Consider the following 18,084-nt stretch of genomic DNA (forward strand, 5'->3'; position numbering starts at 1 on the left):
ATTTACACGAAATTATGTCAGAAAAATAAAAAAATAATCGTACATTAGCATAACGCACTAATCATGTCATATAGTTGAGAATAATGCGCGCTGTCGCTCCGGTATGACGCTCTCCGAAAATTGAGAGTCTATTTTTAATGGGCGCGTTTTTTCATACGTACTCGAAATAATTATGAACGGGAGATCTTGTTAGCTAAATTCATTGCACGCTTTACGCGAATGGAAAAGATTACGGGCACATTTTTTTCAAGTTCTACCGATTTCACACATACATACACACACACACAATAACGGGGATGAGCGACTCGCACATTTTGCTTGTAAAACTAAGTCACGAAATCTATTAGCGCCCTTCGAACAATTTTCCACATTCTTGGTGTAATCATGAATATTCATAGCAACTCTCTCTGTAGCTATATTTCCGAAAGTGAGAAAATCTTAGAACGTCGACGAAGGGAAATTAACTTTACGCCTCGATGCTGCGCAAGAACGAAAAGAAAAAGAGAAGGAGAATTGCCGTTTTCCAACACATTTTGTCTCTTTACTGTGAAAATTTCGCATGGTGTATTTTTAATGACCGCGCGGTTGAATTAATTGCGGAGTAGCGGACGCTGCTTCGTTAACTCCTGAAAGGTAAATTCGTTAAATATCTCGTTCTCGTGCGAACAATATGCGTATATACATATTTGCGTATGTATTAGAAGTGCCGGAGCGAACGACAACTACTTTTTATGAGAGATTGTCCCGGATTTATCGCTACGCAAAACCACGGAAGTGGGTCAATGGAAAAATATCGACGGGAAATAACAACAAAACTGCTTTTTGTACGAACGTATCGATATAGACATAGTTCGAATCAAATAATTAATTGTATATCTTTCTTTTCGTTGAACCATTATTAATTCTGCTATCTAGACACGTTATATACATTATTTTTTTTACATCTGTTATTCTTTATAGTATTAATAATAACAGTATAGTATATAAATTTATACAAATAATATTTTTATTGAAACAATTAAATATTCAACAATATTTTTATTAAAATAACTGAATATAATTACATCTGTTATTCTTTATAAGTAATAACAGTATAATATAAATATATACGCGAATAATATTTTTATTAAAATTATTGAAAGGTAAAAGATTCCTATCTACGTTGTCTTTCGCGTTTATGTAACAAAATTTATCAATTAATTTCTACGATATTTTTAAAATACTAAAATTTGATTCTGTACGTTTAAAAAACGTCCATTAATTAAAAATTTAATTATAAGAATTTATTTCGTGCTCTGTTAAAGATAATGTATCTATATCTATATCTCTCTTTCTCTCTCTCTCTCTCTTGATTTATATTACTGGAGAGAGTTTTACTTTTAATTGATAATGGTAACAACAATTTATATATAATTTAGATAATGGTGAGAGAGAGAGAGAGAGAGAGAGAGAGAGAGAATTATTTTATTGATCTATTAATGTTGATAAAGTTACTTTCATGTTACTGGAATGCGGTATTTGAAAAACTAAGACACTGTTAAATACATGTCGCACTAGCACGATATCATATGGCTAATAGTGAATCGGAGAAGATGTAGGAAAAAAAAACGTAGAGATCACGACAACGGGAAAGAAAAACGGCTTACATTCTATTGCGGCGAACCACGCAAAGCAAGCAGTTAATACCTATGAAAGCCGTTCCAAACTGAAACTCATCAATCTAGGGATTCCGTCTACAGTTTCCCTATCAGTCGTGTCCCTCCAACGGACGCGCCGGGGGTAATGAAAGAAAAAGTGTCGTCGTCTGTGTCAGCTTTAATTGTCATCCTTTATTGGACGTGGTCACTCGTTGCCATGTCAAGGCAGCCGGATGGCGACGTGTAAGTTTGGATCTCACCCTGGCACGCACATCCGCATCCTTTCCCTCTTTTAAAGGGAGGAGGATCGCGCCTCTCCCCTTCCTCTCCTCATCCTCACGGGGGATATCTCTGAGAAAGAGATGCCGAATAAGAGAGCGATGGAGAGTCGCTTGTATAATTCATGGGACCACCCGGCGTTCGTGGTCGATGGATCAACCCAGCGTGCTGTTATACCTCTTCCCTCTCTCTCACTCCATCTCTTTCCCTCCTCTTTCTCCTTTCTCCGTCCAGTCTTCTTGCGATAGTAACCCCCGCAGCATCTCAATGCTGACCGACCAGCAGATTAGCCCGAGGAAATTGCCAAACTTCTCGTCGCTCCGGCAAGGAAAGTCGATTCCGAAAGTCGTTCCTCAAACGGCCAGTAACGTCGCCGCCGGGCGGCTGCACCCCCTACTGGCTTCTCTGTCTCTTAAACAAACTGATGCGCCGTAACTTTGTTCCTCTCCATCTCCTCTCCTTGCCGGGGGTCTAACGTGTCCTCTTTCGCGAGAGTATGAAGAAAACGCGGTGCAGGAGAACGAAGAAACAAACAATAATATTCGATTTGGAAAGAAGATAAATCACTCGCGTCAAAAGTTTCTGCACTAATTTCTCTTAATATTTCTTGTAAAATAATAAATCAATATAGCGATACTTGCACGTTTGCGCGCTCAATGTTCAAAGTAGTCGAAGTTTCCTAGAAAAGCTCGATTAATTAAATATTTGAATTAAATAATTTGAATCCGCGCATTTGTTAAGCGAGGTGTATGCCGGACAATCAATCAATCATTCAATCGAATCGTACTATTTTCCACTAACATAATCCGACATCATAATTGGCATACTAAAGCTTTCCAATAGCAAGATGACATGTACATAATTAATACGAAAATCTGCTTTGATTATATATTGCAGATTTATTATGAGATGTTGTGTGCGCTTTACTCTCATTCAATGAGATTTCTAATTATCAGTAAGATCGTGGCAGTGAAAGTAAATAAGATGGAAGATGAAACGCCACAAAGATGGCTAAGAGACTCGACGAATATATATATATATATATATATATATAAAATCTACGGTAATGCGATTAATGGGGTGGATTCGAGAAGAGGGTGCCGAGTGGAGGGAGAGAAAACGGAAAACTCGCGTTAAAAAGAAAATCCTCGAAAGAGGAGAAAATATTTCCATAAAATCCGTGACGGCAATGTCGAGGGAATGGCAATGTTAGTTCTCGTTCGGTGAATTCGCCGGAATCCAAAATCCGTCCTCGTGGTTTGTCGTAGCCGGGTCTCAGACGTTACGCAATGCGATTTCATCCCCGTCGTAAAATACAACTTGCCATAGACTCTCTCGCGAGAGGAGAAGCTCTTCGCGAGCTTGTCTTTCGAAACTTTGAAGTCATCCGAACGAGGCATTTGGACGATGAATTTCTAGCCGTTTATCAACACATTAAGTATCACGAGAGATGTTAATTTGCACTTCAAAAGCTTTATATATCTAACAATAATAGGTTTAGATGTGAGAACGTTATGTGATGTTCTTTGTCGAGTTTACATAGTCACGATAAAGCATGTGAAAATATTGTAAAGCTTAACATTGTTGAAAATATCTGATATATGTAATATCGATAGAAATGACAAAGAAATGCTAACTATTTATAATTACATTATTAGAAAGAGGGAGATAGCAATTTAGAAATTAAATTAACCATTTCGTCTCGACGTGCTTTATAAAGCCAATGTTACACTTTTGCCGATTATGTTACGTGCTGCGCGAATCTTGACTCGAGACAGGATCAACCCTGAGGCTAGTGTCGAAAGCAGATAATATGGATGGGAAACTCGGACGATAATAATCTAGAATGTTTCGCAGGGAGACAGCTTTCACAGTTATTTTGAACGGGAATAATTACTGAGAGCCGGAATAACAAAAATAAAAAACTTCATATTGAGTTGATTCAACGATTGTTGCATTAAAAAACTTATGTGATGAGCTCACGCGTATTAAAAAATCGAGTAATTTTAAAAATTTAATCCTCGCCCAGTAAAATAAATCTTTATATGCACGTGTGCTAGGATATACATAAATAAATAAATAAATATATATAATTATTTATGCCTTTTTTTAGACATGCAACTTAAAAATATAACAGAAAATAATAGAAGAATAACCATAACAATATAAATTATGTGCAATATCATGGATTTAAACTTATAAACGATAAATTGATAAACAAACTTTAGTCGTTTTCTTAATCATAAATTATTATTGGGAATTTTTTTTAATCATGTCAAATCAAAATTTCTTCAATTAATCGCGGCAATCAAGTTAGAAATCCAGTCACTACATGCGTGTCGTGCCTCTCGGACAAACGACGGCATGTCGTCGAGCGTTTAGTAGTCGCGCATCGGAATCAGGAAGCCGGAAATGACAGCGGCTGGAATCCGAGGTGGCAGACGGTATAACGTATCGAGTGCCGAAGGAATGAGAGAAGGGGGAGCACGGGGTATCGCCATAAGGGAGACTCGCTGACGGCGGTAAGATTGATTGGAGTCACGGGATGGAAAATTAACGGTCTAGCCCGGGTGGTCCAGGGTTGAGCCAAAAGGTGCAGGAAGGCGCCGCAGTCGAGGGGATGGCGCCGTGACAGTCGCCGCATACTAATTCCCTACCTCCCCTTCCTCAATCTCTCTCTCTCTCTCTCTCTCTCTCTCTCTCTCTCTTCCCCTTTTCCCCCTATCTCCCGGTACCTCTACGAGCTGTTTTAGCTACCCTTAACCGCGCGCATCCACGCCCTCGGATGGACGACCACGCCGTTTCGCGAGGAAATGCTTTCCGGTGGACACCATTGGCTACTATATCGAGAGATCACCGTTTAGAAATACGGTCCCGGCGAACACAAAGGCGAGGGCAGCCCTGATAGAATTATTAACTACGTTACCGAACATACCACGGCCCTTTTGATCGTTAAGGAGTCTATTTACCCGGAAACTCTCTCGACGAAATGCGAAACTTGTCGTAAAAGGATTTTTCCTGCAAAAGTCATCAGATATGTCAAGAGAGAGTCGTCTAATATACGACGCGCCCCAACCGCTCCCTTTATCACGTATGGGACGCCGAGGAGGAAGCCGCCCGACTCCCTCACAATCACTGACTCGGTAATCTCGCGGGATCGTCACAACATCCGCCTTGAGGCTCACCTGGCTAACTCCAGGTTAATGGATCGATGCGTTAATGTGACGGATCGTACGTCGGTAATTATCAAAGAGGACTTTGACTCGGCGTTTGTGTGAGAAGGGCCTAGATGTATTCCCAGCGAGGTGTATTTAATGCGACTCGAATGTGTATATGTATATGCAGCCTTATCGTTAATTGGATCAAACGGTCGAGCGTCTTGGATCGATATGTTAGTATAAGGGATTTCGTCACAAGTAATTACAACAGACATGTTGCGACAGCCGCTGACAAAAGCGCCTCGTTGGCCTATTGTCTCTCGCGGAATTGGGTTACGCGATCGTAACCCAACGAAGAGCTGGCAATTTCCTGCTTGTCGTGCTGCGCCGAGATTCGATGACGCCTACAGCAAATTATTTCCTACGTCGATCTGTCGTCGATTTAGTTAATGATCGCGGTCCGACCGCAATAATGGCGACATTGACGATTGGTGGGAATCGGCGGCGCAATCCTAACGCGTCCGCACGTTCACCACACAACCGATTTACAATTCAGACCGCGCTTAGTTTAATTATGATGCCCGCTATGGCATGTGGTAAAAAATGTACAACTGTGATACGAATTACACACGGAATGTCGCGAAATCGTCGGATGTTTATTACCGATTCTTCAAGGCGAATTCAAAATTTATTTTTCTGCGATAATAATATTGAGGGCACGATAATCTTTGATAAATTAGCGGTTCAAATTATGCGGACAATGGCATTTGGCAAACTAAACTCGAGAACAGAAAGTAAAAAACAATTTGCCAAGCAAAAAAATTTTATGTTAGAATCTCATTTACAAGTTAAATATTGGAAAGCGATAAACTACAATCAGCCTCGATTTTTCTATCAAAAAAATATTTTTAAATTAGTTAAAAAAAACTATGTATTTAAAAAGGCACTTCAATTTCATATATTGTCATAAACTTTATAACTTTGCTCTTTAAAACTTTGTTCTTACAGCGCTTTGAAGCTATGATATTTGTCGAAAAGTCTCCGTGCTACAATTATTTTCAATTCTGCTAATATGCTTTTTTTATCTAAATTAATTCTCTTTGATATTTTAATTTATTACACGTTTCGATATATTATATTCGATAAGTTGAAAATGGAGTCGATTTCCGTTTCTATGTAATTCATAATCACGGTAGGATATGGTAACAATTATCCGCGTTATGAATAACATTTACGCTAGACAATATTTGTACGTCTTGCGTACTCATTGTAGTCACATGGTAGAAGGAGAAATTGGATGGCAGGCAGATGAGCTGGTGGGAAAGGGAGAAAGGGAGCGTTAGTGACGTACCGATGAAAAGGGATGATGCTATTAGACTAATTAAGGCGTCTTAAGATTTTAATGAATTCTCTTCGCTCAGCTAACAACGATAAGTCGAATAGGTACATGTAAATATCGGGCGTAGAAATTTTCAGCAAAGAAAATTGCAATTTACATTTTTTACAATATATCTATTATATTTTATGCTTTAGTTTATTTTCACGAAATTGTCGTTAAATTTAAAAATATTGTTCATCGTTTATGATAAACTTCCGTTATAATTTTCGGTTAATTATTATTGATTATAAGCCATGTATGTGAGGAGGAGAAATCTTTGAATTAAATTCCAATCAAATGACACGATCGATTTTTGTTATTTCTAAGCTTTGGTGAGTCAAAGATACATGGTCGTATTTAATCGGGCATAATGAGAGAGTTGATTCGTCACGTTAACTGGTTCAATCATCAATCAGCCCGGCAAGGCTAAATGGTCAGGACAACGGGTTTTAATATCTCCCGAGGAAAATAAAAGTTAGCGCGATAAATCAAAGGTGAAAAGTCGCTGCCTTACTTTCTCTCTCTCTTTTCCTCTAACGCCTTTTTTTCTCTTCCCTCTTCCATCCTTCTCTTTCTCTCCCTCTCTCACTTTCTTCTGCTATCTCGCTTTTTTCCTCATTGCGTTCTCAGCTTTAATCTCTCTGCCTTCCATCGGTGACTTGCAAAAGTGATAAATGAATTTTGCCCATCGCGCGTGCCATATTTATATCTATAAAACTGGATAATATTCCCTCCTAATAACCATGACGATGCGAACGATGACAATTTCTAATAAATGTAATTCATTCGTTTGAATATTTCTCTCGAAATATTGATTTTCACATGCAAAAGCTTGCGAATAGAACAGACAATTACAATCGCGAATTTAATGCCACTTCTTCCGATTTTTTATAATAAAACTATTATTAATTCCATATCCGCATCTTTCGAGCGTGTGCATGAGATAAATGTCGCAAGATAAAACCACACGGATATATATCCCGTTGTTATAATGTTTGCGGTATCGTAGCTAATCGAGTGGAACGGGTTGAAAGTCATTTAGGTATTATCTTACAGAAAAGACGGCGACTGCATATTTGCATTACGTTCGCGTGTGTAAACACATCTGCCGAGACGCATACTTTGTCACCCTATCCTATTTACCTTGGAGAGAATGCATTTTCGCAGTATGCATCGCGTGCCACTTTCTACTATCTTCTGTCGGCGTAGTAATCATTCAGATACGCTTGTGACACATAGCAATGACCCCCTTTGACGTGCACTTTCTCGGATCATTGAAAATGTCTATATTATCACGCGTCCTTTATTTTATCAGTACTGCTAAAATTACACAGTTGAAGCAAAAATAATAATTTTTAGATCCAGTAATAAAGTGAATAATTATATTTTCTCTACTTTTAATAATGCGTCTTCAGCCTTCAAAGTGCTCCATCACGATACAGTTTCGAGAAAAACTTGACGTTAAAAAAAAAAAAGATGTACTTCGCTATGTTACAACTGCAGTATGTAATGTCGTGCGCGTGTGCTGGAAAAGTTTTTATTTCGTTACAAATTAAATATATGTTGGAACTTTCCGCAAAAAAAAAAAATTTCCTATAAAGGTTAAAGCTTATAACTATTTTTTATGATTAAATATTAAATCTATTGTAGGAAAATTTTTTAATATAGATAATTATAGTTAGTTGTAAATCCGATCAATGACACTTTCGCTAAAGATAAACGAAATTATGGATAATTATTCAGGTATATGTATATCGCGAATAATTTACGGGGAGGCGCGAATGAGGGGGCGAAAGGAGAGAAGGCGTGTAGTACGTACTGGGAGAGTAAAATATGATGTAGAGTTTGGCCGGCTTGGCCGGCGCCACAGCGGCTAATATGTTCTAGGGTAGAAGTTAGTAACAGGTGGCGCGATCCATAACAGCGCGTGGTGCGAAATTTGGCCAATCTAGAAGGACAAGGGGGATTGCATGTAAATATATGGGTATAATATTTTTAATTCTATATTTTAATTTCCTGACTATTGCGTGTAATTTTTTGAATTCTTCACAAGATAGATACATGTAAAATAATAGATGTATGCATCCCTTAAATATTTTTTATTAAAAATCTGCATAAAAGTAAGAAAAATATTTCAAGCGAATCAACAACACATAGAAAGGAAAATATGACCGGACTGATTGAGAGATCGAGGATGCACATTTGAAAGAATAAATCTCTCTGAAACTGAGAAAAATAATTATGTTATTTTCCTCACGAAAACAACAAAAAAATGATAAATGAAGAAGCATTTTTTTTTTTTTTTATTAAAGAAATCGAATAATTAATTTTGCGCGAAATATATATACGACATTAATGTAGATTCAAGTTTTATATTAAAGTTTATATTAAAGAGGAAAACTTGTTTTGTTGCAGTGTCCGCACCACCTAGCACCAGTCCTAGTCCGTCTACCACGGAGATCATCAAGAAAGGTAAGATTTTGAGTGTTGAGTCTTACCATATTCGCAATGATTAAATATAATAAATTGTAGCAAAATTGATAAATTACGTTTTTAATATCGCACCACTCGCATCGTAAAAAATCTGACGGTACCATATAATATACAATCGATATTATTCACGACGTACTGTCGGTCGCATGAATCTAATTTTCCAACGCGTGCGTTTACTCTTGCAGATTGGGATTTCATGGTGGAGATGAATAACTCTGTTTACGGAAATCCAAGTTCGCTGACAATTCATAATGAGAAGAATATCAAGACAGGTGAGTATCCTCTCGGAGAAAGAGAAAGAGCGATATATCTTTTTTTATTCCTTTTTCTTACATAATTCATTCAACGTATGTACGTATTCCGTAATTTCACAAATTACGAAATTGACTACGCATTGTTGCATTTCAACAAAGTACCTCATCCGCAGTCGTCGGCTGGCACGCAATATACGAAGAGAGTAACAAGCACTTGAAATATATTTGAGAAAAGTATTCTTGCGTCAGTCTTGATCTCTGTTCGAAGAGCGCATCAATCATTCGGATCTCTCTCTCTTTCTCTCAAAGAACACGTCTGAAACAAGGAAACAAAGATAACGAGACAGAGAACAGAATTTAGAACTGACGTAATGTCGGAAGTGATGAAAGGAAAAGTCTATTAAATAGAATATATCACTGATCTGATGTGAAAGCTGCGCGAGAGAATATCAATACAAATTGAAACGTCAATAACGCATTGAATATATTTGTTTTAACTTCTGCATATTGATGTATCGATCATTCGTATCGTTGAAAAAAATTCTTGATGAATACATAACTGAAAGATTCAAATATTTCATCGGTATATTTCTATAGCCTAGTAAAATCTCAACCTAGGTAGCGGATTTACATATTCAATCCAGCATCACATACAAGTAAATGACATTTCATAACTAGATTTTCCAGTAACATACTTTGAATCTCCGACGCTATTAACTTCGATGTTAACTGGAGTCAGGAGATGCACCGGGGAATCCCGGGAATCGATTGCGGCTTTAAGGGTGGTTTGAAAAAGAGCAAGCAGTCTGCTCTTTAAAGACGGGGCAAAAGAGAGAACGACGAAAATAGAGTCTACAACAAGATAGAATTTCCAAGACGAATATTTCTTTTGTTATGTAAAATCATCTTCATTATCGCAAAAATGCGAAGAGATATTATCTTCAATCAGCATCACATACAGTTTTGATATCAATAATCCCTAATAAAAGCGTAAAAAAATTTCACATAAATTAAAAGTTGAAACGTAATAATTTGAAAAAAAAAGAACGTATATTGCGCTCTACTTTAAATTCTTAGTATTTATTTAGGAAATCAAAACACACAACGATTATCAAAAAAGCTTTGGTTAAAGCGAGATAATAAAAGCAATAAGAGAATAAACGTAAAGGTAACAAGAAAGAGAGAAGAGGGAAGGGGTAGGAAAAGAGGTAACTGAAGTGATGTTCGTAATGTTCGTAACAGGAACACGCGAGTGGTGGTTACGCGGAAAGAGCGGAAAGGATAGATGAATGGATCGAGAGGCTAGGAAGAGAGGAAGAGAGAGAGAGAGAGAGAGAGAGAGTGAGCTGGGAACAGGGTTGAAGAGATCCCTGTAACATCAATATTTCATGTATGCTAACACGCCGGAACTAATAATGCTCCAGCGTGGAAGACCCAAGAATAATATCAGCCGCCACTGTGTAGTAGTCCGCGTCCTCACCGTCCCTTATCCTCGCCTTTCCCTTCTCTCCCTCGTCCCTCTATTTCTTTCTTTGTCCTTCGCTTTGCTCTATCGCCTAAAACAGCAGCGTGCAGCGCGCTAGCGCTCCTTTTGCCGCCTTACCGTGTTAAATTTAATCGAAAATTCGTGTCTCGTTGAGGGGGAGACCACCGTCTCCGTATCTACCGTGTCCGCCTTCCTTACCTTCTTTCGTATAACTCGATCGCACAAAGGGAAGGGCGAAGGCAACAGGGGTAGACGGCGCGGAAAGGTAAGAGCGAAAAGATGAAGAGGGATGGAAGACGTAGTAGTGAACGGGATGTGGTAAGTTTGAATACGGCATATGTCTCCTTGTCTTTCCCTCTCTATTTGCGGAGAGCACGAGGAAGGGAAGGAAGGACGGGCTGTGAAGAAAGGATGAGGTTTGTAATTGCTGCAACATCTGCGGTCTGCAAGGTGGCATTAATGTTTGCTCCCTTCGCGTTCTCCCCTCTCTCTCTCTCTCTCTCTCTCTCTCTCTCTCTCTCTCTCTCCCTCTTCGTTCCATCCTCCTTTTCAATGCCGCCGAGAATCCCTCTTTCCCTTACCTTGTCCTTTCTCTTTTTCTCTTCTTCTTTTATCTTTTGGCTACATTTAACCGAGTTCGCTTTCATCTTTTTCTTATTTTCTTAAGCAGCTTATTTTTATGTCATTTTCTTTCCTTAACATATCTATTTGACTTATATTCTCTTTTGGTCCGCCAGCATCTCTTTTTTTTGTATCCATGCTTGTTACGCGATTTCACCAACAACTTTCTCTTACTTTGTGCAGTACATTTTTTTCTCACATAATTTATTTCATTTTTTTCCCCCCTCATCGCGCCCTTTGCTTTTCATAATACGTTCTTTAAACAATGCAGCGGTTGCCCCTTCCCTCCCTATTTGCGCTGTCGCTTCTCGTTATTTGTATCGTTGAAAATTAAAGGGCACAAGTGTACACTTAAGATTAAACAGAAGATTTGCTCGCGGGTTTCCTTCGCGCAGAAGGAAACCCAAGCATAAACAGCCCCTTATTTGCTCGTAGTGACTTGCGACAATCCGTCGTTGAGAATACCTAAACATAGCGCGCACTGCATCTTAACTTTCCGTATAAGACGATATAATGCTATTCATGTGACGCAGCACGAAAAGGCACGTAAACGTTACAATATGAAGCAGCGTACGACGTAAAGGAAAAGATATTTATGAAAAAAAAAAAAAGATATTCTCGCACAAGATGCATCTATTATATATCGAGATATACGTCAAAGGGATTAAAAGATATTTAAAAAATTTCTTTGTGTAATATTACGTATTTATATTACGTAATTGCGTTGCTTGCAAATTGCGACGATTCATGTATACTTTGAGTCATCGTATAATTGCACCTTTCATAGGTATTTGTCTATTTTCGTTTCCCGTTTAGCTCGCATCTCGCGACGGCAAATTACAGAAGCGACCGTACACGGCCTACGGCGATAAGTCACTTTGAGGTTCCGATGGGAAACAGAGCAAGTATTGTCGTGGTATCGTGACATCTCCCGGAGCACATATGCCCTTAGGTGTCGCTTAATTCCCCGGGGCAGCGTTACCCGCCTGTAATTCTCGGAGAGCATGTATAGCGTGTATTGGTTTAGCCGCGTGCCTTCGTACGATTAACACGTCCCCTATTCTATCGTACGTAGCATGCGTATGTAGTATCGAGAATAGAGAGAACGAAAACGTAAAAACGCAATATGGCCAATTTATTTTCTCTCCCCATTCCTTTGAATAAATAAAATTAAGTTAGATGAAAGGAGACTGAATTTCTTATAAATGTACATTTGAGAATTTTTATCGGAAATGAATTAAGCACCGCGAATTCGAAACGCTAAACGTAAGGTATTTTCTTAAAATGTCAGCAAAGCAAATTCTCCAAGAATTCAGTAAAATCCTGTCGGTTGAGCAAAATTATTTATGACATGAATCAACATCGTAAAGAGACGCGTTAATTACAAGTACAACACGCCGTGGCAATATTGCGCGCCGCGTGACACGGCTGTATAAGTTTAGATCTCAGCGTGGGCACGACCTTAGACCGCTGTTAATTTTCTTGGGGAACAAGTTAGCCAGGCAGCCGCACCTCAGGGACACAGGGTAGCATTGACTTTGTCGCCCGCGCCAATATCGGCCAACAGCAGCTCGCCGAGGAAGCGAGCGCATACACGCCAATCGTTTAATATTCACGGAGCGCAGAAAGCGGGCTAAATCCACACACAGTTTCGAAAATATGTTAAACATTGCACCGACTCGTTTTCGAATCCGTGCAAATCTGTGCGTGAATAAGTGTACGAATATCGCGATTCTTCTAGACGAAAAATCAATAACCGTCAAACTATAACTTTTCAGAACTCTTGCAATACTTTTTTTTTTCCAAATTGATTCACGTTATAAATAATTTCTATATTTAATGCGACTTTATCTTTTTTGGTGAATTTATTTAGACTAGGTATTTGCGTATAAATGGAATTACAAACTTTTTTTAGAACTGATATTTTATCTTGCCCTGTACTAAAAACATCGTTTAACACGTTACATATATGTATGTGAATTATGTCTGATACAAAAATACCGAAGTATCGGGGGATTAAATCCTTACAGCTTACTACGATTCATGCATTTTTTTCTTATTTTAGATATTTCAAAGATCGTACTTTGAAAGAGAGGGGATGGTGATATAGATGGATATAATATCACACCGGCGAATGTTTCATCGCAGTTTTATATGCGACACGCGAATTTAGGTCAGAACGTCTGAAAACGTTTATCAATATTTTTTATCTTTCCCTACTGTAAAACACGTTCGCACAAAAGCACCCGATTCTCGTATTAATTTATATATATATATATATATATAGCTTACGGCATTTTTAATGTATTGATTACGTTCTGTATAAGTACAATACATAAAATTGAATATTTTTATTTTTCTGGAATATTTACTTTAATGACGCTAAACGTTTCAATTTCATCGAGATCAAAAGGAGCCAATAATGTGTGTAAAATATAATTGCAAATTAAATATAAATTTCGTCGACATTTATTTTTATTTTATCTGTATTTTTTGATAAAAGAAGAAATATTAAACCCGACATATGTTTTTTTTTTAAACTGATATACACATATCGTTATTCCTCAGCAAGGTAAACTACACTTTACCAAAACTTTAATATAAACCTGCTTCGCTTATTGAGTTTATTCCATCAAAAGTCTATAGCTTGTACATTCATTGCCTCGTTTATATGCTAAATCGGTTTGTATCTAAAATTATTCAACTTGAAAAATTTTTTTCCTGTGATTCTTCCGATAAATCATATAATCTAAAGTAATAACTAATATTTTATTTTAATTTACATGTAAATTTTTAAATATATTTCATATTTGTTTTCATCATTTTTCTCATGTTTCTGTAGTTTCCAACGAGTATCATGATTTTCAATATCAATTTCTTCAGTTTTCTTCCGTTTTTTCAGATCATTTGCTCAAATATTTGAAATAATATTATCAAAATACAATCTGATAAAAGAGCGCATAATCTCTAGTAAATATCCATGATATAAATTTTCATATTAAACGTTTAGCGTCTAGAGTCTAAAAACAGAATGATATATCGATTCTAATATTTATTCCTCTTCCCTGCTGATCTTTTCTCATTCTTAAAAATTTATCGGCACGCAATTGTGACGACTATCTCGACAACAAAATTCCGGGTTGCTATACAGATAACATTCTCCCATAAGCTTACACGTGTCCGGACTCACGCAGCTATATACATACGTCTGGTACCCTAAATACGTCGTCGCCCACGCATTAGCTATAGAAACAGCCGCCCGCGTCGCGATAGAGATTCTCGCGTATAGGAAACTATAGAACTGGCCCTTCCCTCCGGACAAGCAGCAGCGTGATACGTATAGCGCATGATACACACTGTCACTGCTAATGTTTGGCCGAGATTTGCATACGTCTGTCTAGCCTATCCATTGCGTCGCCGTACAACGGTGTCTCACCTCGTTGTCCGAGGGTGTATCCGGCCGTAGTACGGTGACCTTACGTACTATCAGCTACTCTAGTATTATGCATACACGAACATGTGCATACACGGTGGCGCAAGCGCCCTACACCACCGTCATGATCGCCCATTATACCTTACCCGAAATAGGCTATCGTGCCAAGATCGTGTTCCTCGACCTCGCCTTGCCCGAACTAGCTTGCATCGCTCTGCCTCGGGGGCCGTGAACTTACAAATCTAATCAGGGGGATGGGGAGGGAGCGAACGAAGACACAAAGCGGTACTCACGAGCAGCTTTGCTCCGCGAGTCGATCTCGAAATTAAGCCGTAAGCGCAGGTTGTGCCGGCTATTTCCTCTTCTTCGTGTTAGACGCATTTGCGTCTGTCGGTGGAGTTTAGTTAATTTATTGCACGCACGCTGCTTTGGAAAAGTCATAAAAATTTATAATAACGATTGATTAATCTTACTTGTATGACGGGAAATGCTATGGATGTGCGTGTAGATGTAAACTATGAATGGATTTGAAATAATGGTAGAGTTTTAATTTTTGTCAAACAATCGTTAATGACTAGTATTTATGTGTATGTTAAAAATTATTCGTAATTATTTCTATTTCTAATTGTTTTATTATTTTCTCATAAAATATCTTTATGTTTAGAGGTATAAACATAATAGAATTAAAAATATATGTACAAAGATATATATCAACTGTCTAGTCGATAAAATTAAATTTATTTGATCAAAAAAAAAAAAAAATTATTATATCTTAATAGTATGTGTTTATTTTAAATTCATTAATTTAGATTTTGTAATGTCTATTTATTTATGTCTCTCTCAACCCGCTAGCGTGTAATACAATACACGGCAAAGACGGCATACTGTATACACGTGATATATACATATTGTATATATGTAAAGTCTAACTGTGTAATTTTATCAAAATATACTCGTCGCGCGAATTCTATTTTGTTACAAGAATGTAATCCAAACCGACGGGCTAGCAACACAAGCGTGTGTCGTGTCATGGATAGAATCTACTTGGCGCGGGATAAGGGAATTGTGTTTACTCGGAGTTTGCATACTAGTTAACGCGTTTGCCACCCACTTTATGCGTAGCTAACAGGCTCGTAAACATCTTCAGTCGAGAGGGCCACTCGTCGCACAACCCTTTGTCCGCGGTTCCATGGACTATGCGAATCGCACAATTTCCTTTCGCTCTTTCTGTTATCTCTCTCAGATCCCCGTCAGATCCTCTCGTTTCGACTCGACTTTGTGCTATACTGTCTCGAGGCGAGATTCAATTTTTAATTCATTTCCGTAACATCCGGGAAAAACACAAATGGCCGTTAATACATAGTGAACTTTCCAACTCGACAAGATATTTTCATCGGGGTTACTCGTGTATTTCATGCATCGTTAACGCCAACATAGTTCTCACAATTATTTTTTTTATATATTTCTCACCTCACGTATTTTTTTTTTTTGTTCAAGGTACCAAGTTCCAATCGAATCTTAACGAAATCGGAAGATCGGAGCAAAAATTGTCCGAATTGGATAGGAAAAGAAATTACAACTGGCCTCCTGATAAGGGTAAGTGATATTTTATTTGATATTTATTATTATTTTTCGTAATAAACTTTTCGTGATAAATTTCCCAAAGAGATTATATTTGCGCAAAAATATCCTTCTTTCTTGTTACTAACACATTCTTTGAGAAAAATATCGGTATCAATGAGTATCCTGCTGCTATCGTGGAGACTAACGAGTCTTACGCTAGGAGACAAAACGCGACAAGTTTTCCTCTCAGAAGGTGCGGTTTATCTGGCATTTCGCGGCTTCGCCATGGCATTTAAGCGGCTGCGTTTCCGAGCGCTGGTCCAAGCCAGGTGTAGCACCTTTCATAATTCCATCGAGCCCTCGGCATTATTGGATAATTCTTTTCTATAATACGCTCGCATTTTTTTCCCCCTTTTCTCATCCGTCTTCTCTTCTTCTCTCCCCGCCTCCCCACCCCCCCCCCATTCCTTCTTCGGTAATTCAATCCGCGTTCGTTCTCCATACCGATCTCAATATCTCGCTCGACCACGGTTACTTTTAAAAAGAATTTGCATAATGGCGCAGTGTGAAAGTCCGGAGACGATCGCGATAGTATCGCAGAAGTAGGTAATTTTGCATGGAAAAAGAGCGAAATCGTAACGAGGAAAATTGCGTCGCAAACCTCCGCATGTAAGCGTCTTCGTAAATGAAGATTGGTGCGAGAAATAACGAATGTTGCGCTCGAGAGGACTCGGAAAATTTTTTTCCGAAGTAAAATGTTAACAAGGACTACTCGACGAGAGAGGAGCTTGGTCTTAATTCTATTGTAAGCTGAGGTCGATACTCAGACAATTGCGATGGATTCAATGGATTCGATATCCAATACTGAAAAAAAGACGTGCCTCTCATGTACATTTCACATCATATATCGCATTTTCATTATATTAAATAAATATGTGTGTGTGTGCGTATATATATATCTATATATAGATATTTTCAGTGTTGCGTGGAGAAATGTATAGACTCGCTAAAATATACTAATTTGAATTTTTAGTTAGAAATCTAATACGACAGAACATCATCCGTATAATTTTTTACGCGCAATATAATGAGATATAAATATCGATCATAAATATATAACGCGCGCCACTCCTCTCACAGAGTTGAAAAGAAAGAGAGAAAAAAAGAGTGGGATAGGGCAAGAAATCGTGAACTGAAGGAAGGTAAGATCGTATAAAAGTAGCAAAGAATTCTCTCGGGGCAACGCAGCAGGGGCCGGATAAAAGAAAGGGGAGTCGAGGCAAGTTACTGCTTGCGCGAGCCTTTGGATGAGACTCGAGAAGACGAAGAAAGGGCCGTGAAAGAGGGTGGATGAAGGGAACAACGGGTGGACGGAAGGGGTGATCCAGAGGCGGCGGCCTACCGGGTTGTTTCTGATTCGTAATTAGAGATGAGTGAGGCCGGGAAAAGGCCGGAGAATATATTTCTCTCCAAGCGAGTAATAGCTAACGGTACGCAGCAAGCCAACCGGAAGAATAACTGACTTCCCATTTTTTCCCGATTTTTTTTTTCTCTTTTCCCTTTGCGTCTATCCTTCTTCCAGCCCTTCTGTATCTACTTCGCTCGGCCTGTCGGCCATCGGCACCTTTTTCTCTCCCCCCTCTCTCTCTCTCTCTCTCTTCGCTTCCCTGTCTCTGTTTCCTCGCCCTATCCTCTATCTGGAGAGAAAGGGATTCTTTCGTGGCAAGCTTCGTGCAACGGGGTAACGACAGATTCTCGTCGAGGAGTCCTTGATTGTGCATT

General features: G+C 38.5%; 1 protein-coding gene and 1 long non-coding RNA gene across 3 annotated transcripts in view; one reads left to right on the plus strand and one right to left on the minus strand.

Moving 5' to 3' along the window:
- LOC126857012 (lachesin-like) overlaps window positions 1-18,084 on the plus strand; it is a 194,548-nt gene that overhangs the window by 171,761 nt on the left and 4,703 nt on the right. For both annotated transcript variants that reach the window (XM_050606079.1, XM_050606078.1), the window contains 3 exons: window positions 8,868-8,924; window positions 9,131-9,217; window positions 16,237-16,335. In XM_050606079.1, coding sequence (XP_050462036.1) covers window positions 8,868-8,924; window positions 9,131-9,217; window positions 16,237-16,335 — 243 coding nt within the window. The remainder of the gene's footprint in view (window positions 1-8,867; window positions 8,925-9,130; window positions 9,218-16,236; window positions 16,336-18,084) is intronic.
- LOC126857037 (uncharacterized) overlaps window positions 1-18,084 on the minus strand; it is a 75,201-nt gene that overhangs the window by 35,758 nt on the left and 21,359 nt on the right. The gene's annotated exons all lie outside the window — the stretch shown is intronic.

This window comes from Cataglyphis hispanica, chromosome 20 (assembly GCF_021464435.1).
Source record: "Cataglyphis hispanica isolate Lineage 1 chromosome 20, ULB_Chis1_1.0, whole genome shotgun sequence".
Classification (NCBI taxonomy): Eukaryota; Metazoa; Arthropoda; class Insecta; order Hymenoptera; family Formicidae; genus Cataglyphis; species Cataglyphis hispanica.